This window comes from Trichoplusia ni, chromosome 3 (assembly GCF_003590095.1).
Source record: "Trichoplusia ni isolate ovarian cell line Hi5 chromosome 3, tn1, whole genome shotgun sequence".
NCBI classification, from domain to species: domain Eukaryota; kingdom Metazoa; phylum Arthropoda; class Insecta; order Lepidoptera; family Noctuidae; genus Trichoplusia; species Trichoplusia ni.
The window spans coordinates 13,406,133-13,429,044 of record NC_039480.1 but is presented as its reverse complement, the minus strand read 5'-3'; the positions used below and the strand labels follow the sequence as shown (position 1 = coordinate 13,429,044).

The 22,912-nt window shown below is 33.4% G+C and overlaps 1 protein-coding gene across 1 annotated transcript in view; it reads left to right on the top strand.

The window, feature by feature from the left end:
* The window catches only part of LOC113492006 (putative inorganic phosphate cotransporter), a 42,214-nt gene extending 22,572 nt beyond the window's left edge, over positions 1-19,642 (top strand). Inside the window, exons 2-10 of the mRNA XM_026869266.1 lie at positions 4,955-5,024; positions 6,089-6,288; positions 8,859-9,095; positions 10,713-10,922; positions 11,668-11,835; positions 12,579-12,795; positions 13,996-14,117; positions 16,042-16,158; positions 17,718-19,642. Of these exons, the coding sequence (XP_026725067.1) occupies positions 4,988-5,024; positions 6,089-6,288; positions 8,859-9,095; positions 10,713-10,922; positions 11,668-11,835; positions 12,579-12,795; positions 13,996-14,117; positions 16,042-16,158; positions 17,718-17,936 (1,527 nt within the window). The 5' untranslated portion in view covers positions 4,955-4,987 and the 3' untranslated portion in view covers positions 17,937-19,642. The remainder of the gene's footprint in view (positions 1-4,954; positions 5,025-6,088; positions 6,289-8,858; positions 9,096-10,712; positions 10,923-11,667; positions 11,836-12,578; positions 12,796-13,995; positions 14,118-16,041; positions 16,159-17,717) is intronic.
* Positions 19,643-22,912: the final 3,270 nt, after the last annotated feature.

Below are 22,912 nucleotides of genomic sequence, written 5' to 3'. Positions count from 1 at the left end.
ACGCCATCGAGATTAATTAATGCAAGTGGCAATTCTGCAATTCTGTGGCAATACTGTATTATACGAAGACACTGCTCTATACGTCATAGCATAGCGTCTCTTATCGACAATCTTTATAAAATTGATTGGCACTTGTAGACGTAAGTACTTAATCTGTTGCATAACAAATCGCCATATGCCTCTTTTCTAGTTAAAAACAACACAGCGACTTACTTCAGTTTCACAAATTTATTTTTGATCTTGAAACATTCAAATGCAAAAACAAAAACAAAATTTGTTATTCAACAAAGTTATTGGTTACCTCGATAATCTATTAAATAGAGTGGAAGTCTCTTAAAGTTTACGTGCTTTGTATTCTAGGGACCTACTTCTATGTTTTCAAGTAATGTTATTTCAGTTGTGGAAGCGTGACAGAGCGCTAGATGGCGTATAGTGCCGTCTCTTTTACACAGTTGCGATTATACTTTAAGACTTGTTGTTAAGTACACGGTATCAAAATGCGAGATATTGGCAGAAAGTGGTCGACCTTACGGAATTATAGAATGAATGTACTGTCGCTTAGTGAATTGCAACACTTGTCAAGAATACAAGATTAGCTATAATTATAAACAGGTGATTTTAGGAGGTTATTTTTTGCTCCTAAAATATGTGGTCTTTAGATTTATGATTTGCTTGAATGATAGCCTTCTAGTTCAAATTGTTTTTGTGATACGAAACAATTTTATAGCCTTCAATTGGTACTTAATACCTACTTACAAAAAACAAAAAGTAGTGCAGTCCCTAAGACTGCACTTAATATCTACTAGTATATATCAAATGTATAGGTATATAATTTTTTATGAATTTATAATTATGAACTGCGGAGACAAAGGTCAGCAGCTGTTAAAGCAAATCAGCTTTGATATAAAATGTGACAGTTAACAGTTAAATAAAAAACACAGTCACACAAAATATACACAACTGTGTAAAAAAATATTAAGTATAAAGTATGAGTGGAAATGATCCTCTTGATATGGAAAATTAGTACGAGCGATGGAACATGTACCTAAAATAATTACATACAGACTTATGCGGGTATTGTCATGTTAAAGATAAATTGTCCGTCTACGTCAAAACATATTGATGGATGAGGCTTCTATTGTAATGTTTCGTTAAGAACGATATTTTATACTTAAATTATTTTCAATATTTTTCATGTTCAAGGTGATTTAAATATTGTCTTGTTACTGTTTGAAGTGTTGTGAAATATTAGCGTAGTGTTTATTTAAATATTTTTGTGTTTGAATATTCAGAATTTTGATTTTTAATGGACTTGTAATGTATTTTCACTTGGATATGGCTTCAAATCATTTTGGTCTACCATTGAATGTAGCTAAAACAAAATACAGTTATAGTACCAAAACATTGGCACTGCGGTCTGTATAAAAACGGTATTTGATAAAATTCAATTCATTAAAAAACTAATCCGTTGCTACGTATACCTTTTGACATTAGGTATCAGAGTCCTGTACCTAATCGTGTAACAATAGTCTAGATTTTTTTGATATGGATTTGAGTGAATATCTTCATTTAGAAGTCTGTACCCTCTAAATTTTACAATTTGCCATAAACTATATAACCTTAAAAACATTTTGGAATGCAGAACCGGTTAAAAATTCAATTGCATTTTTAATTCTGAAAAGAGCTCATGGCCAATGAGTCCAGTCCCGATTCATCACAATATCGAGGACTGGTTAGCATTCATAAGTTAACGATGTAAGGCAAGACATAAACTGCATTACTTTACAAGGTTATGGGTTATAAAGTACAGGACCTCCCAATCAATAAGTACTTTAAGCAAGATAAATACATACCTTGGGCCATCCTTGTCAGTTGTACTTACCTCACCTTGTCACACCTGCGGTTGATAATTCTAAGTAAATTTTCAATTAAATTTTAGATAAAGGTTATTAAAAAATATTATGCATATTTGACCTATATAGAGAACCTGCGACCAAAAAAAAATTATGAAGTTAGTCCGAAAACTTTTGAGTTGCAGAGTAGGTTGACTTAATCAAGATATATTATTATGATGGAGCTACACAGGTAATTCGCGATCGGTCTGTTTTATCACACTTTTGTTACCGGTCAATAATTGAACCAGCACAAAACACAGAAACACTGAACCCTCCCTTTTTCTTAGCCGGTTAACGGATATAAAACAGACTGAAATAAGTCAATACATTCAGGATCAGATTCATATTTTCCGGGTTACTTGGCCCGAAATCCATTTTTGTTTTATTGTCTATACTTATTTTTTGTGTACTCAGGCGGCCGCCGTCCTTTGACCTAAAAAGAAATTTATTGTCTCATCAAATTCGGAACTGGTCATTAAAGTACTTGACACAAGCTAGGGTTATTACTGCTATCTATAAGACGCGAAGGTATAAAATAAAATTGAGTCAGGTTTGAATCGGACCCGCTACGCTGAGGGTTCCGAAAATAGACTTAGCAAAAACATTTTTGGAGCAAAAATTGATCAATTAACTAATTACTAAATACTGCTCAACATCATTTTTTATTTTTATTTGTTGTTATAACTTATTAAAATAGTCATGTGTCAAAATTTCAACTCGGTTCAGCCTGGATACAGATAGATTGACGGAAAGACTACGATGCCTTAGTAATAAACCAACTAAAATGTGAACGTATATCTTTATATTCGTCAAAATTGACAACCCTAACCAATCGCATGCCTTGTTAACATAAAACGCGTTTATTGTCAATTTTATAATATCGCACAAAATTGCAACCATCGATTCAGTCGTTCACTCTGATAACATCACTTATCATATTCTAGACCTTAGCTTATTGTAAGAAGGTTTATTTTTGCATATCACTGTTACTGACACGTTCAAATTAGTCTTAACTCGAAGGCGGCTCAGTTAAACTTCTCGCGGCGTGGTTCATTAACTCGGCTACGTAATGTTTAGGAACTACGCTGTCACGATAACAGTTTCCTTTAATTGTAAAAACAGAGATTGGGTAAGGTTAAACTTGTTTAATCAATATTCCCTAAATTTAAAAATTTCTCTAAATTTCACTCCCGCGTTTTTGTCGGGGTAGCCCGACTAGTTTCGAAATTAATCGGAGTCTGGCTTTGAGTTTTGAGTCGATCCAGAACCTAGACTGATAATACTCTACGGCATTTAAAACCTAATCTTAAAAGCTTAAGAAAAAACAAACAATTTGTCAAGAACTAATGATGCAAAAAAAATACAAAAAGTGTCTTTAGAAAAATTACACTATTAGTGAAATAAGAGTCACTTATAACACGAATTAGTTTACATATTCCTCTCATTATATAAACGAGACCATCATAAAGATATCTGTAGAATTCTAAATAACGACACTTAGTAGTATGTAAGATAGTATAAACCTATTATAATGAAGCTATTCATTACAGTCATGAAAAATATGTACTAAGATAATATTAAAAACTATTTTAATAACTTGTTTGCTGATCCCTCATCATTTGGTAACAGTTTACTCACGAGGATTTATCGGGATCACCCGACTAGTTTCAGATTAAAACGGAGTCCGCAATTATAAGTCGGTGGAGTTACTACTAGTCGGACATTCCCGATAAATTCTTACCACAAAAATGTTATTAAATAAATAATTTTCATTTTAAAAACAAAGTGTCAGGATTTTAACATCTATTCATGAGCACGGAACCCTAAACACGATATGTATAACCATAGAAAAAGTGGAGCATAATTATGATCATATAGTGTTGTAGGTATTGAGTATAAAGATTTTTGTTGGTACAAATTCAATTGTGTATTTGTTAACAGTATTCTATAAGATTCATTAAAGTTTAAAAGAGTTGACCTGAATATCCATCGAATCGTGATACCTGGTGATGCAATGATTTTAGACGATAACGATTGAGTCATAATTCTACACAAGATAACAAAAAAAAGGAGAGTTACTTAAACAAATAATATTCATGGTCCTGTCATAGATAAGATACTTAGGTAATCTGAAGTATCTTAAGGTTAGGCCGGATACACGTTGGAATCGTTTGAAACGCGACTACTTTAATCTCCGACAAACACGTGCGGTCAAAAATTGTTTGCGAAATGTGGGTGGTAGAGGCTTAAAGTCTAAAAGCGCTAAGTGTATAATTAGGTATTGACAAAAATATACAATTTATGATTCATTTCATTAGCTGTTATAAATAACATTATTTTCACACCACCTTTAATGCTTTAAGCATAAATCCGCTTAACCTATACCTTTTCTTGTTTCGACACCTGCAACTGTTCCATTTTAACACCTCGTGAAAATCTGATGAGGCTCTACCAAGTCTTCAAGTAATATTATCATGAAAGCGAGTCAATACCGGACACGGCGTAGTATCTCTCCTTCCCACAATAATATTAGTTTAAGATGTGTTGGTAGGCTCCTAGTTCTCTACATTCGAAAGCGAGGAATTAAAATACAATAAAAGAAATTTTCCTGCTGATAAAGAAGCAGGAAAACTAAACAAACAATACTCACCACCATCACACTTGTAAAACTAATCTTCATAAATAATCCCACTATTCAGATATATCTGTGTATCTAGAATCTAACTAGATAGTAAATAATCTTTGAGAGCTGTTATCTTTATAGTATGTTTATAACAGCCACGTTAAGAACAACAATATGCTAAATGACGTTTTTAAATGTTTGTTTTGCACGTGAATGCTTGACGACAATTTTGTTTCGTTGTGCTTTCTTTAGCTTATGAACATAACAAGCATGTGGTTTCGTGTGGTAGAGCCTTTTCTGCGAGACACATACGTAAGCCAATCTATAGAAAGCACCTTGTCTCTACATTTTAGATGAGAGTCACAAATACAGCAAAAAGACATACATAAATATTAAAAAAAATACGTTCTGTTTATAGTTTCTATTTTAATTTCAGGGAATAAAATAGCATTCGTGAAAAAGGAGAGCAATGTTACCACCAAGATGGCGGCATACGATTTCGAGACGTAAGTTTGACGAAATATACCTACTCTTTTATAAATATTTTAACCGACTCCAAAAACAAAATATATGATGCACTGTTAACATATCTATAACAATGCATATTTGCTTCCAATAAACCAAATATATGTTTGTTTATATAATTTTAGTGAATTTCTTACAGAAATAAAAATGTCAAATTTTTTGATGAATTGTTAGTTATAAAGTTTAATTATATAATTTTATTAGTACCTATTGCCATGACATTTATTTTGTAATCAATAATGCAATGAAACTTGTTTTTTTTGCAAATGCAATTCGCGTCTGATTTATTTTTAAAATGCATGCATGCATACACAATAAATGAATGAATTGAGTGGATGTGAATACTTACATGATTAACTAAATTATTCGTCTTTTTTATTTGAAATATTACCTTCCAAGAATAACAACGAAATGAGTTTATTGTAACTGGTCGACATATCACACAATAGCACAATTTTAAATTTATAATTTCAAATTTTAGTTTCAACAAAGTTGCAGGAAACCAAAAAGAACAATTTTAATTCAACGAGTAACTAAGTGTAAAATGTATGCACATCGCGCATAAAGACTTCATTTTCAACTCTATTTTAATTTTCCATTTGTTTAAATATACTCTACATATGAATAAGAAGTGGAAAAAGCTCAAAGTAACAATGAATATACATATTTTAACTCAAGAACAAATATACTACTTAATAACCGAAAAACTTTAAAGTCAAATAAAATTATTACATATTATTTTCCTGTCTGAAATCACAAATCAACCATCAATTAAAAATATCATATTTAAATACAAACATTGAGTAAGTAAAACTCAGACTGAATCTAATTCTAGCCACCAGTCGAGTTACCTACTATACTATCAAAGTCATCGTGCAATAGTTCAAATTTCATCTCCTGACAAAGCTAAAAACTTCTACTTCAAGTCACCAGTCAATTTGCCTAATAAACTATTTGTCCTCCTTACTTCACACATCTTAAAATAAATCCACCAATAAAATGTATACCGCAAATATTACTACATAAGATCGTTTTGTCCGCTCAGTGTTCCTAATTCCCCAGCGGTACGTCCTGGGCATCATGGGTCTACTGGCGGTATGCAACGCATACACGATGCGGGTCTGCCTCAACCTCGCCGTTACACAGATGGTCAACAATACGAAGAATGAAGAATTGCATTTTGATCCCGACGCGTGTCCTGATGATGATGTGTTGATTGCGAATGGTACTTCTCCTTTGAGACCTGTAAGTATTTGTTTTTTGTCCTACTTTTGCAGATAGACAGTATTTGACGTAGTAGAATTTCTACTAAAAACGCAAGTCTGGTATAAATACCTATCTTATTTTATGACTTATATTATTATCCATTATTTTCATATTGCATTTTTGTAGCTACTACTGACTACTGTATCCAAAACTTTTTGCTTAACGAATACTAAATCAATTGAACTATTGAATACGCCATTTTAATTGAAACACATGTAACGATATATCAAAACTTGTTGGTATATTAATCAGTGGCGAGTTGTAGAACTTCACTAGTAAATCATAGAACACTGAAACAGTTTTGGTATTCGGGGGGTCTACTATGGACTCTTAAAGCGTATTATTGCTGTGCAAGCGAGACAACACGCTACAATGGCGTAGAGCGCTATCTCTTTTCGAATTTTCTAATATCACTGTAAGATGTGGTGGCCCCCTGATGATCATAATTTACTATGCTAAACTTATTTTTTACAGCACACGTGTTTTATTTTTAAATGTATTCACGCGACTTAATTTTATAAACAAAGAACCGTGAGCTGTTAAAATCACGTGTTGCTCATAAAATACATACTTTGTTACAATACAAGATAATGTATTTTTTACGGTATAATAACAATGCGGGGTTTTTATTTCTTCAATGTTTATTCAGTTCATTTACGCTAAAGAGATATAAACTAGACCAAAAAAACTGTATTGTCAGATAACTAACAGAGAGGCCTGAAAAAAACGACTCCTCTGAACAGTTCCTTGCGTCGCGGTGTTTTCATAAAAGTTCAAATCACATGCCAGACTGAAGACAAGCATTCGTCGATCACACGGGGATCCGTATCGTGTTGACCCAAACCACTCGGCTGGTGCACCACCAAGCAACCGAGTGGTTTTAGATTAACGGACTGAGGTCCATAAGTCGTGGCGCAAGAATCATCCATCACAAGTTTTCAGTTTGGTCACATATTATACTATAAATATCGTGTTCTATTGGCTTAGTTAATTATTAGGACGTCAATGACGCTTTTAGAATTTGAAAGATAAATATTTATTGAAACATAATGAAGTTCTTCGAATAATTAACACCGGTCGCGGCAACTGAAACGTTTTTATGTCACGATATTTTTGACAAAGATTATTGTGCTAACCAGCTGTATACACAAAGATTAAAAATATGTTTTACTTTAAGCCAAGATCAATGCCAGTAAAGCTAGTGCTACTTAAAATAAAATAAAAGCATGTTTCGCCATCTCCTCCACCAACTAAAATTACGTATTTTTATTTATTTATTCATATAAAACTATGTAAAAGTAGATATAAATAAAAGCCTTTTTATACATTTACGAAAAAATGTGGCCTATCATGTGGCCAGGTTCAACATATATTATTTCAGTTATCGAAAATTTTATAGCTAATGAAAAAAGTATATAACTTCAAAATATACTATTATTATGGCACTTTTTAGTTCGGAATACATAATATAGTTCGGAAGTATACAGAATACAATAAAATACTCGTACAACGATAATACGTAACAAGATGCATCGCCGTTGCAAAATTACTTTGCAATCTAATTATCTAAAACTCGATAATTACAAATCTCAGAGCTTGCACGAGATATCCACTTTAGATACCCACATGATATCAGGAGCCAGTTGAATGATCTAGGTGTTAAATAAACACTTGAACGACCATTATATAGCTTATTAACACAGTTATTTGAAGGACAAACAGTCCCACATTTAGTACCTAATTAACAATCGACGCTCGGTTAACACGATTATTAATCAAAATCGTAACCTAGATTAGAAATTCTGTTTGAAAAATCTCAATTTATTTACTAATTACCTACACGATACATAATAAAAACTTATTTGGATAAAGAAAATTAAAGTCAGTGAGGACTCATAACTCTAATTGACTCATTGTATAAACTTAAAGTATTTGGCGCAGCAAATCCTCGCCTTTGCTCAGTCAAATATTTTATAATAATTTGAAAGAAAAACATTCAATACGGTTCTCCTCTATAGAAATGCCATTTTTAAACGATACCCTTTAGTCGGTAAATTTTCTAAAGGGTCAGGAAATAAAACTTTTTGATTTGAAATTTGTTGTATCAACAAATACCATCAGTTAACATACATAGTTTTAACATCTTTCACAACTGCATCTGTTTTCTAAGTGGTCAGCTATCAGCCGATCACCTAGATACGATTGCCAGGACAAATAATTGAGTTGCAGCCTTATTGTTCAATTGATAATAAAATACAAATACCTATAGTCATAAATTTAACCCTGAAATCAATATAAAAAATTAGGGAAATGATTAAATAGGAAATGAAGGACTTCATTTTGTATAGTTTTTATAAAATATAACTAAAAGTGTTTAAAAAGTGCTTAAAAGTTCTTTGAATTCTTCAGAAAATGAATTCGGGATATACTTCTTCCCGTTGTGCGTTTTCTACGTATTCCCGTTTTTACCATATTGTTACCCTAATTTTCAATAGTCATAAAATACCTTAAGTCTATTCGATCTATCGATTCTATCGTTTTTGTTTCAGTACGCAATTTTCGACTGGTCAGAATCAACTCAAGGCCTGATTCTCAGTGCCTTTTACTATGGGTACGCGATAACCCACGTCCCTGGAGGATACTTAGCGGAGAGGTACGGAGGAAAATGGACACTGGGTATAGGTCTACTCAGCACGGCGATCTTCACGCTACTGACACCGGTGGTAGTGAAGGCTGGTGGCGCCACCTGGCTGTTTATTCTGCGAGTACTACAAGGAATGGGCGAGGTCTGTTTTATTTTTAATGTAATAGTCGCTTGTAAGAATATTGTACTTGAGAGTGACGTTCTAAATTGTCTATTTATCACATTTAATTTTAAAATAACAAGGGGTCGGTGGACGTTTCGCTGTGTCATTTTTACATATGGCTGTTCCATTATTGAGGCGTAGACAGTTTAGGCGGGTTTCAGTCAGTTCAGTTTAGTTTGAAACCCCCTCCCGAAAAATTGTGTGTCCACGAGGTTTCCTAACAGTATCGAAGTATAGAAATTTTTACTTACTAGAATTTAGGTAACCCCTGTACCAAGAAACAGTACCCTGTACCTAAATGCAAATCTGAATAATCACGTGTTCTAAAATTATGTGAATACAATGGTTTAACAAAAGCAAAACAACAATGGTGTTAACATGTTGTCTGTCCAGTGACACATAATACCTACTTCCATAGAATACGACGTCTTTTAAAACTTTAAATTAAATACAAGCAACAGAAGCAGTAGTAATTTTATTGTTTGCAAATGAATACAGATCTAATGATGTGGAAAAAGAAAACGAACATTTTCTAGTTGTACATTGTAAGTTAAGGAAAAATATTTTATAATCAGCGTAACTAAATGGCGATGTTAGAACATCTGTAGAAGCATTCAAGCGTATTATTGGTAGTTTTTAAAACATGTTATTTACAGTCCTGTTTTGGTAGGTTTTTAAACATATTTGTAGGTAGTTTGAAATTGGAAACAAAATTATAACAGCGAAAATGAAAGAATTTGAATGTTTTAAACCTGATATTTTTTAAATAGCCTCAAATTATAACAAAAGAAATAATGGTTTCTTAGGTTTACGCGAATGTTAGACATTGAAATGAAACTACTTTTACGGATTTTATCGCGGTTTAATTTTAGATTTTAGTTCCCGACGTTTCGAAACCTTTGCAGGTATCATGGTCACGGGCAGACTAAGATGGCGTTCGTCTTGACAGAAGATGTTGCTCGTTCTACCTTCATATTTTAATTATCTAAAACTAAAATCTAAAATTAAACCGCGATAAAATCCGTAAAAGTAGTTTCATTTCAAAAGAAATAATATTGTGGTCATATTCTGAGGCTAGCGTTGGTTTCGTAAATTATAATAATTTTAATCCAATTACTAGTGTCTGATTGACGGTCAGGTCGTGCAAATGCAACCGCGGCCTTGTAATTGACCTGCATTTAGACCTCTCACAAATACCTATTCTCAAGGTTGTCACCATATTTTTAGGGTTTCCAACTAAGCCTCTTCTTGTGTGCAGGTCACATGCGCAGGTTGATCACGGTTGCTAAATGGATTAATTGCCATTGAGTACATAATAATCGCAAACAAAATAATAACTAGACGGATGCAAATAAGCAAAGAACATTATGATACATATTTGTCATGCGGAGCCAAACTTCTTTTTCACAACAAGAAGGAACGATCATTGAGAGACCAGCATTAGTGAATAACCCAAAACTTTAGCTGACTTATTTTTCAAACTTTCACTAATTTTCAAAGTAGAATAAATCCACATTGCCTAATCAACGAAGTGACTGTTAGTGAACCATAAATAAATAAATCATATACCTACAATTTATTTTCTTCTAATTCCAGGGACCTACAATGCCTGCTTTGATGATAGTGTTAGCCAGATGGGTTCCACCACATGAGCGATCTCGTCAAGGCGCCCTTGTCTTCGGAGGAGCTCAGATCGGTAACATCTTTGGCTCCTTCATGTCTGGGTTCCTGATGGCTGGTGATGGAGACTGGGTTAACGTGTTCTACTTCTTCGGGTGCTTTGGAATTCTGTGGTTTGTTGCTTGGGTAAGTTGGAGTCTTCGAATTTATTTATGAAGTTTATTGTTGCTGTTGTTCATATTTTAATTAAAATTGTTTGCTGCTTATGATAAATGCTCTTTCTCCTGATCTGGTACTAAACAGTAATTTGGAAAACAAATAATACGCGGTGTGCAATGGACTGTATCATTTCCAAAAAACACAGTCTTACTTGATGACATCACGGTACAAGGACGCTTAGAACTCGCAAAGAACGGAAACCTTGGCTTTTATCCGATTGGCTATTGCTTAACTCTTAAGTAATGAACCAATAGGTCATCCCATAATGTTCGTACAACTAAGCTTCCAATTAAAAACGTCTAATAAAATTTTATTTACATTTAATTGCAAGTGATGGGTTTAACGACCAATTAAGAATTTTATTAAAACGAAATTCTATTATATTTGAATTGCTCAAACGTGTTCTAAAATGAGTACAATGTTAGCTGTTGAGGCAAGCAAGTGTCCTCAAATTACAGGAAAAGGTAATTCCAAGTCCTAAATAAATAAACCTAATAAAATTTATAATGCCAAGATCTTTTCAGATTAACTATTTTAATACTTCTATTTTTAGCTTTGGGCCTAGGCAAACCTATAGAAAAAGGTTTTATATCCAAAATTAGATTCATTACATCTAATCCGACTTTATGTTAAAGCTGATTTTGAAATATCAAAAAAATCCCTGATGTCAAAATCACAAAAAATAACATTCCCTACGTTATTCAAATTTCAGAGTATCCTGTGCTACAGCACACCGAACACACACCCTTACATATCTGATGAAGAACTGAAGTACCTAAATGAGACGGTGACAAGTGCTGATAACAACAGCGTCAGGGACCCCGTACCATGGAAGGCGATTGTCAGATCTGTGCCGGTGTGGGCGCTGGTGTTTGCTGCTGTAAGTAAAAAATACACATAATACCTGCCTTTGTCACGTTTAGACTGGGAAGATAGTGGCCAATGCAAACAACAGTTATGTGATTTTTTTTTACAAACGTGATCTCTAGTAGAAAACACATGAATGTATGCAAAAACGAAATGTCATTTCCATATTTTAAGAGTTAAGATTAGGAAGCTTCTGAATTATTTCATAGAACTTATTTACCTTAATATTAATTTAACAATTTTTTTTAACTTAGTCCCGTAATCGCAATGGTAGAGCATCTACGTCATCGTGATTTTCGTGACGTAACTGACTACAATCTATCTCCTGAATACCATTGTTTGTAAAGGAGAGTTTATATGGTCCGACCTCGTGCACAAGGGCATTTAGACAAAGCATTTTCATGTTCACTAATTGGATAATAACAAATGTTTACGTAAGGAAAGGTTCTCCATTCTGTTATTATTAATTGGATTGTTTTGGATTAAACAATTTTATTATGATTTATATTTCATGGAGAAACAGATTTGTGCGTAACTTGTGATTTCAAAAATTTACCTCTACGTATAAATTTTGTACTAATTATAAACTGTGCCATTACAAAACTTTTAGCATGATTTGGAGAAAAAATATTTTAAGTGAAGACATACAGTCTTCACTTATAATGGCCTTATTATTCCCAAAAATATCGTACACAAAAAATAATTAATAACCCTTTGTGTTAAAAGTACTGACGATAATTTGTCCCGCTTCTTCAGGTTGGCCACGACTGGGGTTACTACACAATGGTGACAGATCTCCCCAAATACATGACAGACGTCCTGAAGTTCAACATCGCCGCAACCGGCACGCTTACGGCCATTCCGTACCTCGCCATGTGGATTAGCTCCTTTATATTCGGCTGGGTTTGTGACGTGTGCATTAAGTGCAACTGGCATACCATCAAGACTGGAAGAATTATTCACACGACTATAGGTGAGAAGTTGTTTTGAGATTGTTTTTTTTTTTGTTTTTGTACTCTAAGTCTTACGTAGATAAGCGAAAATATCGCTTGAGTTTTAATACATTGCGGAGACGCTAAGCTCTTGTATCAAAAGTGATATTATCATCTCTAGCAATGTATCGCAATTAGCAAATTATTTCACCCCTTGTCTAAGTGCGCCAACAGTTTTATTCATATAATAATGTATGTACGCGTTTATTTAAGTCTAAAATGTCGTAGTGTTTTTGAAGTTTGTAGTGGTAATCACCAACTACATTACAAACTACATTAGAAGTAGACAAATCAAAGTAAGATGGTAGAGATGTAACTTGCTTTATATTTAATCTGCTTAGCTGATTGGTTCCTGAAGATTGAATCTAAATTAGAATAATTACATTTCCAAGTCTGTCTTTTTGTTTGTAAATAGCGCTCGTTCTTGATTATTACATATCATTTATTCGTTACTGTTCAGCCAATTATTATATTGTTGATTATACTACTTATCTACATCACATCTTTCGAAAACAAATACGGTGGCTCACCAAACATGTTTTCTCATTACGTGTCCCTACAATAAAACCTCCCATCACTTTCCAAACCCAATAAAACTTTCTCCAGCAAATAATGCAAAATAAAAATATCCTTTAGGGTGCGCTCCCACTATATGGCTGTGTTTTTTTTTAACTTCCCACGTATTTAAATAGAGGTGTCCACGTAAATGCGAGGACATTTTATGAAATATGGTTCAGCATAGTGTCTTTTTTAAATTTTTAACATATTGCTAAGATAAAATTAAGTAATATCATGAGCGCTCATTTTGCTAAAGACAATTATTAAACATCCATTCCTATCTTCAGACTTTGAATGAGGAAAGGATGCAGCAAAACGTAACATGGATGAAATTGTCTATTACATGTTTTTTGTTGCACCTGAAAACAAAACAATTTTATTTTTTTAACTATTACATTTTTTTCTCCGGGACGTTAACTTCAAATTAGTAGTAGTAGTTTAAACATTGCGAAACCAAATACAATTATTATTGACCCGAAGATCATACTCTTTAATGAAAACAGTTACATACGACATTCTTTCAAAGACAAATTCATCGTGAAGACATTGGAAACTCACCCTAACGTATTTCTTGTTCTTCCTCAACTTCTTACAGTTTCATATATTCTGTACATTTGTTGCAGCTGCCACCGGGCCCGCAATATGTATCATATTGGCCTCATACGCGGGTTGCGATAGGATGGCCGCAGTCGCTTATTTCATAGCCTCCATGGCTCTCATGGGAGGCTTTTACAGCGGAATGAAGGTAATTTAATTTTATGCTTTTAGTTAATTCATATTTATTGTAGTTGGATGGCGTGGGTAGAGCATAAAACGTATAGATATATAGATAGAATATTCTTCATTGCCTCCCATGTAATTAAAGGATTTAATAGAGATGTATAGTATAATCATGATTGCAAGTATATGACATGCACAATATATATTATCACGCAAGTGTGAAACAATTCTTTTTGTTTCGTATTTTTTAAATTTAACAAATTTAAATTCATTGTTTTACAAAAAAAAAATAAGATTTTAAATTAGATACGAACGTGAAGTTGCAATGATTTTTTTTTTTTATTCTGTGTGTAGGCACAGGTACTCCACTTTCAGCTTTATGCTCAATTGTAGCTGCTACTAAAAACTGATTGCACCATAAACCATAATAAACACGAAATTCATATGTACACAACATATGAATTTCGTGTTTTTATCAGATTTTTTTTTGTTATGAAATAACATTATTTTCTCCACAATTTTAGTGAATTTGTATACGGACAAGTTTGTTGGCGGTACAGACTGCAACAGATATCGGTTAACAACTCAGATTGTCCAATTTAATACAAACAATTAAAATCAACGCGTTACTTTCGTGCACCAAGTACAATAAAAATCATCCATCCAAAAGAAGTGGCATTTTTTTAATTTGGATTTACTTATCAAACTTCTGCTTCTGACTGTACTAATATATTACCTTAGAAGCATAACTGTGAGCTGAATATAAATCAACCTTTGTTTCATACAGTCACGTACAAAGTAATTTTGATATTTTCTGTTATCAAAATGCTTGCCTAAAAATATTTAATTTAAAGCGACTACTAGAGATGTTTTTGTTTTTATCTAAAAGTTTTTTTTGCATAATGAAGTATTTTCGAAGTATTTCATCAGAAGGAACTGTTTGAATACTAACAGAACGGAATTAACAAATCAAAACTAAACTTTGCTATAAAATTCTACCTACTCTAAAATCTAAATTGATTCGCAACGTACTAACAGCGTCTAAATCTGCTCAAAGTCACTTTGATGTCCATTAGAGCAATAAGCCTTTACCAGTCGCCATTGCGTATAAAATGCACCAATTCGTGAAGCTCTCAATGAGAATACTGAATGACGTGGATATCGTTTGCGGGATAACCAAGCCTCCGAAGTGCAGTGGGCTGTTATCAATGAACATTGGCGATAAAGTGTAGCAAAGGCTATGAGAATGATCAAACAAGTTTTACGTGTTTGCTGGAACTGTTTAAAGATAATATAAAGCAAACTGGCATATTCAGTCAAGGGAAAAATGTACCACACCAAAAAAAAACTAAGCAAGTATATGGTGCCCAATCAATTGTGGAAATGATGTACAAATTTGAGTGAAATAAAAACTACTTGTTTGAGTCAGACGGTCGTTTTGCGCGGTCTTTAGCCAAACGCGTATTTTCCCGGCAAGTTATATCGATTTTGACTCCTGAAGTTGGGAATTCCTAATGCAAGGTTTGCCTACACGGTTCATAATTATAGGTGACAATGTACATTGTATACGTGATAGAGAGAGTATGCTTAGGTATTATTTAAAAACAAGTACTACACATATAAGTGAGGTCATTTATGCTGAAGGTCTAGTGGAGTTTGTTTCTTTTTTACAGCTTTGGAATCGGTGAATGGTGGGTGAATTAGGGTACTGACAGCTAATTTAAATTCATTAGTTCTGAATTTTTATTCACCGCAACTGTTTAATTAGAATGTCTTAACGAGGAAGATTAGTCGTGTTTAATTCTGAAACATTAAAAGCTTTTTCAACATACATATCAATGTATTGTACCCAATGGATCTTTGTGAATTTTATTTTACCCACATACATTAACTTTTATATGACATAAATTTGGCAAGACTCAGTCCGACATAATATTTTATGTCTGCAGGTAAACGCGTTGGATTTGGCGCCGAACTACGCGGGCTCCCTGACGGCGATGATCAACGGTACTTCCACACTGTCTGGAATTATCACACCTTATTTGATTGGGCTATTGACACCTGATGTAAGTATCATGTATTGTTTACCATATATCACACTCGTATTATAAAGTCAATTGATTGCAAGTATGTGTATATATTTGTAATGACTGTCTTCGTTATGAAACGATCAAATTGTACGAAATTTTGTTATGAAGATGGCTGGCAGCCTAATTGGACATACATACTAGTTTTCATATCCAAAAAATGTTTCTCATTAGTTGACCTAGCCTTCCAAACAAAACATGTCTGCTGTGATATTTTTGACCTAACTCTCCAAACAGAAATACATCAAGGAGAAAATGTTTAAAACAACCTAACTATAAATAGACCCGCTTTATTTATTGAGCTTCATATTAAGTTTAAAAAAGCTACATTGCCTATAAAAAGTAAGCGCTTTGGTATAACGATTGTTTTTCTATTACAAACACAAAACGCGCTCCGCATCCACGCTGGAAAGGAAAGCCTTAATATGGATAAGGTATACATTGTTATACTTCATTCACCGCAAAAATCTTTTGTGAGACCACTTCTATTACCCGGGAACATTCATGATGAAGTTATTGGGGTTAGACCCTTTGAATTTAGTTATAGAGCCTCCATTCGGGCTTTTATATCGTATATCCCTGATAAATCCTTTTATACCTTAACACGCAATGTTATTTTGTTATACATACAATGGGAACATTGATTGAATTAGTTAAAGGTTTCTTCTCCTATTGTATGCAATCGTTTTTAAGGAACAGGATTTGAACAACGATTGTTTATGTTTGGCGTTTTTTGAAGCATTTTTAGTAAAAAAAGAGATAAGTAGCATTTGTTTTCATCCAGGTTTCCAGCTAAATAACTCATCAAAATAACCGAACCAAATTTCATTTAAAATAATTATAGCAGTTTTTGTGTAAAAGAGTAACAAACATACATGTATCTACGTTTTTTCGCATAAAATAATCTTAATAATTAATAAATTAATTTCACAAGTAACGTACGCCTACAAGTAAAAAAAACATTAGTTAAATTTCAAAAAGATGTGCTGCTTATTTCTTACGAAATCTGTAGCAACAGCGACACCGTCAAATCTATTAAACAACAATTTGTGAACATTTTTATTTAAACTTTGATGTACATAATTATAAATTCATGATGAACTGTAACGTTGTTCAAACAGAATAACTTGCAAGCATCTCAAAGGAACTCCGCCGGGTCAAAGTTTCTTCGTAATAATAGGCTTTTATTGATAAAACATTTTCATCTCAGACAAGTTTCGACAAGTTCGAGTTTGCGGTTTGAAAGCGAACTTAACGTGTTTAAAGTTAGCCTAATCTTGCAGAAAGTGTACTTTATAATATGTACCGCGTAATATTGAAACAGGATTATTGCTGTTGTGGAAGCGAGACGGGGCTATGGTGCACATAGCGTCGTCTCGTTTTCACTTAGGCAGTAATAGATAAACTTTTTTTTTCAAACCCTACGTTAAGTCCAGTGCTGGGAAAAAGCCTCACTATGTGTCGTCAAACCTCTTATCGTTCGAGATTTCTACGTACATAGCTAAAAACAACTTAAAATATTTTAATTTTCTTTTCAGTCAACCCTAGTTCAATGGCGTGTGGCTTTCTGGGTCTGTTTCGCTGTCTTAGTAGGCACAAACGTGGTCTACATTATATGGGCAGACGGGAAACAGCAATGGTGGGACGACGTTCGGCAATACGGGTACCCGGAGGAATGGAAGCATGGTCCCCTCAAAATGGCCAACCAAGATAAAGAGAAAAATAAAGAAATTGAAGCGAATAACTCTAAGAAATAAGGTTGTATTCAAAGTGTTGTGATTAGAACGTTTTGAAGCCGCAGATTGCTTTTAAGATACGAACATTTGATTTCTAAGGACCTACTACCATGAAGTAAGACTTCAACTGTGTAAGAGAGATAGAGCTCACACGGTATTGTGCGCTGTTTTGCTTCCACAAAATCTTGCTTTCAGTTTGATGGTATGCTCCCTGTATCCGTATAGCGCTTTGCCAGAAAATAATTACCTACATACATAAACATAATATCGTTATAAAAATTGCGTAATGGCTGGTACGGAAGGTTTTAAGGAAGTATTGTCCGATTCGCCACTAAAATTGTTGATACAAAACGTAATTTATATATTCCCTACCGACGTAACTTATAGCGAATATGTATTAGAAAATATATTTTTATTCAGCTAAGCTTGAAAGCGCTTAATCTGCGGCACTTAAAAATGTATAGTTATAAAGCAACTAGTATTATAAATTTAAATAAAAATAAATTATAATTAAGTAACTAATGTGATTAGTTTAGTACTGTTCAATGCAGGTGATATTAATTAAAGCGAGAAATGCGAGTCGATTCCTTGGAAGCCTTTACGAAGCCCAGGGCAAAAGTTCTGGAACTATGCCATTGCTTGTTACCACTTACTCTTGGAGTAATATTTTATCAGATGTGGGAAAGAGAGGGCGCTCTACACAATATATAGAGCAACGTCTCGCTTCCAAAACTAAAACTTTACTTTAAGAGGTCGTGGTGGAACGTAGAACGCGTTACTACAAACGCACTAAGAGGACTTGGCCTACATTTTTAATTACTCAACAAGTCCCAGTTAATTGAAATGCCGATTCGTTTAATTAGAGCGCATTTCTGGATTTCTTTGTGTAACGGTTTATGGCTTGAAATAGAGCTTTAAATGCTTTTGACGCTTTGGTATTTGGACTGTAAGAAAATTTTGCATGAAATAGGCAGTAAATGTAGTTGTTTAAAAGTATTAAGAAGTTCGCGTTTACGGTTACCGTAAGGTATCGGCAGGTGTTAGAAAAAAAAATCATCTTAATTCCTAGTAAAACCTTTTTATTCAATAACTCGCCAATATCCACTTTAATCTAGACCAAGAAGGGTTACAATGAGAGAATTAAAAACAGAACGTATTATTAATATTATTTTATCCTAAAATTCCCGTTCATTTGTTCCGAACAAAATGATTGAGCTTAATTTAATTTTTGAATGATTGATTGTTTGCTGTATGTGAATATCAACGTGCCATCAGCGTGTCTGTACTTATTTAAATGAAATAATATGGTATAATTAATTTGTTTTCAATTAACTTCAAGTGCGGAACGATTTAAATTTAAAATTGTTTTCTTAAATTATGCCATGTTATTGTTATAATATGCCTTACGATATTCAAACAATATAAACGTTTGTCTTTCCTCGTTGCTATTAAAATACAGTAGGCGTTAGGATTAGGGAAAACCACAATAAAGTATATGAGAGTGTTTCCATGAAGTCCTAAATACTACATTAATAAATTTAAATTAAGTCGCATTTAAAAAATGTTTTATATAGCCAATAGACATGTGAACCAGTTACCATCTAAATAATTTTAATACAGTGAATTGGAGAAATTGTGATAACTGTTGAAATAACTAAAGAGTTTCAACAAAATCGAATAAACTTTACCTTTAAATTATTTTAAATAAAGTGTTATAATAATATAAGTATGTGTTTTTTTAATCATAGTGTCACCCGTCCCTTAAGGCCCATTTAGACTGTGTAAGAATTATCTTGCAAGTGGTAATACATTGCTGGCGATTATATGTCACCTTAGATACCCGCGCTCCGCGGCTACACAAAGTATTAGAACTTGCACGATATTTCTCGCATCGTCTAAATGGGCCATTAGTCTGTTATCAAATCTTGTATCATACATTTTACCCACTACAATTTCCGATTGAGCTGAAATTTTCCATGCATATATCCATATGGCTTGACAATGCAACATGTTAAGGGGCTAGGGGCTCTACAGTAAAATGAAATTATCCCATTGGGTTCGGATATATTTGAAACGTCTCAACGAGTTCTTTGTACCCGAAGATACAAAGCACGCTAAAAAGCTTTTTTTTTATTTTTGTTTTTACACTCTTGAACTGTTACTTATTCTGTTTAAATAAAAAAGTTAAGTGGCTCATCATATTATCATATCAAAAATGTTCAGAAGACTTTTACTGCAGCGTAATTACATTAATGGACTTTTTAAGACTTTTGTATCTCCAAAACATGCAAATCGCCTGAAAATAGTACTTCAACCACATTTTAACTAAGTATTTACGTAAAAGTACTCTGAAGTGCAAAAAAGAACTTTGAGACGGGTGTGCTCTACAAATAATTAAAACAGTTATTTTGGGCTGACATTAATTTGTTTAGATTTTCTATTTTATGCCACACTAAATAGTCTAAAAGTTTATTTACTTTCATTCAAATTCAAAGTGGTTGTCTAATTACACAAAATAAGGCTACGGCCGGAGTATTTAGTTTTTGGTCTAATTGTATGTATTTAACTTAATATAAAAGCATAAAATTGGAACAATCGCTGGGTGTGTGATTGACAAACCCGTCTCCAATGCCACTTTGGATTAAATTAAGTAATTTTATTTTGAATAGAAATTAACCGAACGTATAGATCGAACCAAAATCACTGAATAACTGATTTTCCCATATCTTGGTTAAAATCGATGTATTTATAAGGTTTCGATATCATCAAATTATGGGTACACGATTAGGAGAATCGCGATGTAGGTATAAAAAACATTTAGAAGTTAACAGGACATTGAAAACGGGAGTTTTTTTCAGCCCATTGCAAAGTGCAAACATTTCAATTGAATACAATTTGTACATACTCATAACGGTTACCCTATTAATGCCTTGTGTTTCCTTTAACAAATTACACCTACAAGCATACATTATTATAAAATTTTACGACTTATACATGGCATGCATGTCGAACAAAAAATATGATTTGTAAGCGTACCACTATCTGTCAAAATTAGATTTGGAGTTGTGGAATAGAGATGCCGCTCTACAACTTGTAGAGCACTGTCTCGCTTTGTGACCACCTTCTTACTCTACATAGTATTTTAGCAACAAGTTATCTAATACTGTATTTAAATGTCAAATTATGTATTCCACAAGTAGTGTTAAGACTAGGCTATGTGTGCAGAATAGTAAATAATCACTTAGCCTTGTCATCAGTGTATTATGCAAATATACATTGACGAACGATTTAATAAATCAGAATTGTAATTATGTTGAAGTTTTTCTACATTTTTGTGGCTGGCTTAAACGACATGAGTATACGGAAGATGAAGATATTTTTAGAATTTATTTGAATTAGGTAAATAAACGTATGCAGAAAATCATTCATTTTTAAATAAAGTACTTTTTGCAAGGTGGTGACATTTACACTGACATATTATCATTATATCACTCACCAAATATTTTGACTTCGAGCAATAAGCTTCAACAAATTTATAAGTGAGGGATCTCAGGGAGCCTCCCAAGTATAGTGAATGTTATATTCGTCGAATGGTTAAACCATTTGTAAAAAAAATAAGGAGATTTATCAGAGAAAAATACCATTTCAGGAATTTCCCTTACATTACCATTTGTTAAAATAACAGTTCTCTACAAGGACTATCTAGAGTTCCTCTTTAAAATATTCACAAACCATAAAGGCATGGTAGACGACTTAACTCAGTTTTAGAAATGCATAAGGTACATTGGATCTCAAGTCACGATCCCAGCGTGTAGGTACAAGACGAGATGGAGAATGCACTTGTGAGGGCGTGAATTATGTAAAGCTAACTGTTCCCTTGTCGCAAGTCAGATTGGTAGAGCGAAAAGTACTCTATGTGATAGCTGTGAAAGCTTGTGATTGTATTAGTTTTCTTTTATTTTTACTGAAAATATTTGAATCTATATGAAAAGTAGGGTTCATTGGTAGAAATTTACTTTAAGATTGTGTTAAATAAGATATTAATTATAACCCGGGGGGAGGGGGTCCCCCGATAGTTTATATCTTATTCAAAATTCCGATTCCAAGCTATTTTCCTTTCTTTTCGAATGGGAAATCAGTACGAGCTAAAAAGGTTTCAGTTCATAAACTATGCAGTTAGCTTCAGTGTCGTCTACCGATGTCGGATTAGCGACATTGGGATATCAAACTTATGTTCTATTCCCGAAACAAAATCCTTTTTACTTTTATTATTTTTCTTCTACCTATTTGGCGAAGGCTTGTAATTATAATAATAAATGCGGACAACATCACATACATTGTTCCGAACCCAAAGTAAGTTGCTAAAGCACTCGTGTTATGGAATTCAGATACAACGAAGGTACCACAAACACCCAGACCCGAGACAATGTAGAAATGTGAATTTTTACATTGACCCGACCGGGGATCGAACCCGGGACCTCAAAGCTAGCGACACCTTGAAACCGATGCGTGCGCCACTCGACCACGGAGGTCGTCATTGGCTCACTGTTGCACAAACTGTTTTTTATTAGAATTGTATTTAGCTATAAGCCTTCCATGCTGTATTAAATAAATAAATAAATCAAAAATGTGAAATTTTATGCACGATATTAAAATTAGTTATATACCACATAACATCACTCGAAATAAGCATTAAACTTCAACCATGAACTAGTAACAAGGAATTTAACCGAACACCTAACAAATACGTAAGATATCAACTGTGACCTGTTGCCACACAATACGAGTGGATATTAATAGTCTCAGGAGGCATTAATTATAGACACTAGCATACCAGCTACTGACATCATACAATAAAACACTAGTGAGGACAAACAGTGTTAGGGTAAGTACTCATAGACACAGATTTTTCGTTATGACATTTAGAATAATATTTTAAATTAGAGACAATTAATGTAATAATTTTATGAGATGCGATAAATCATGTATTGTAAAAT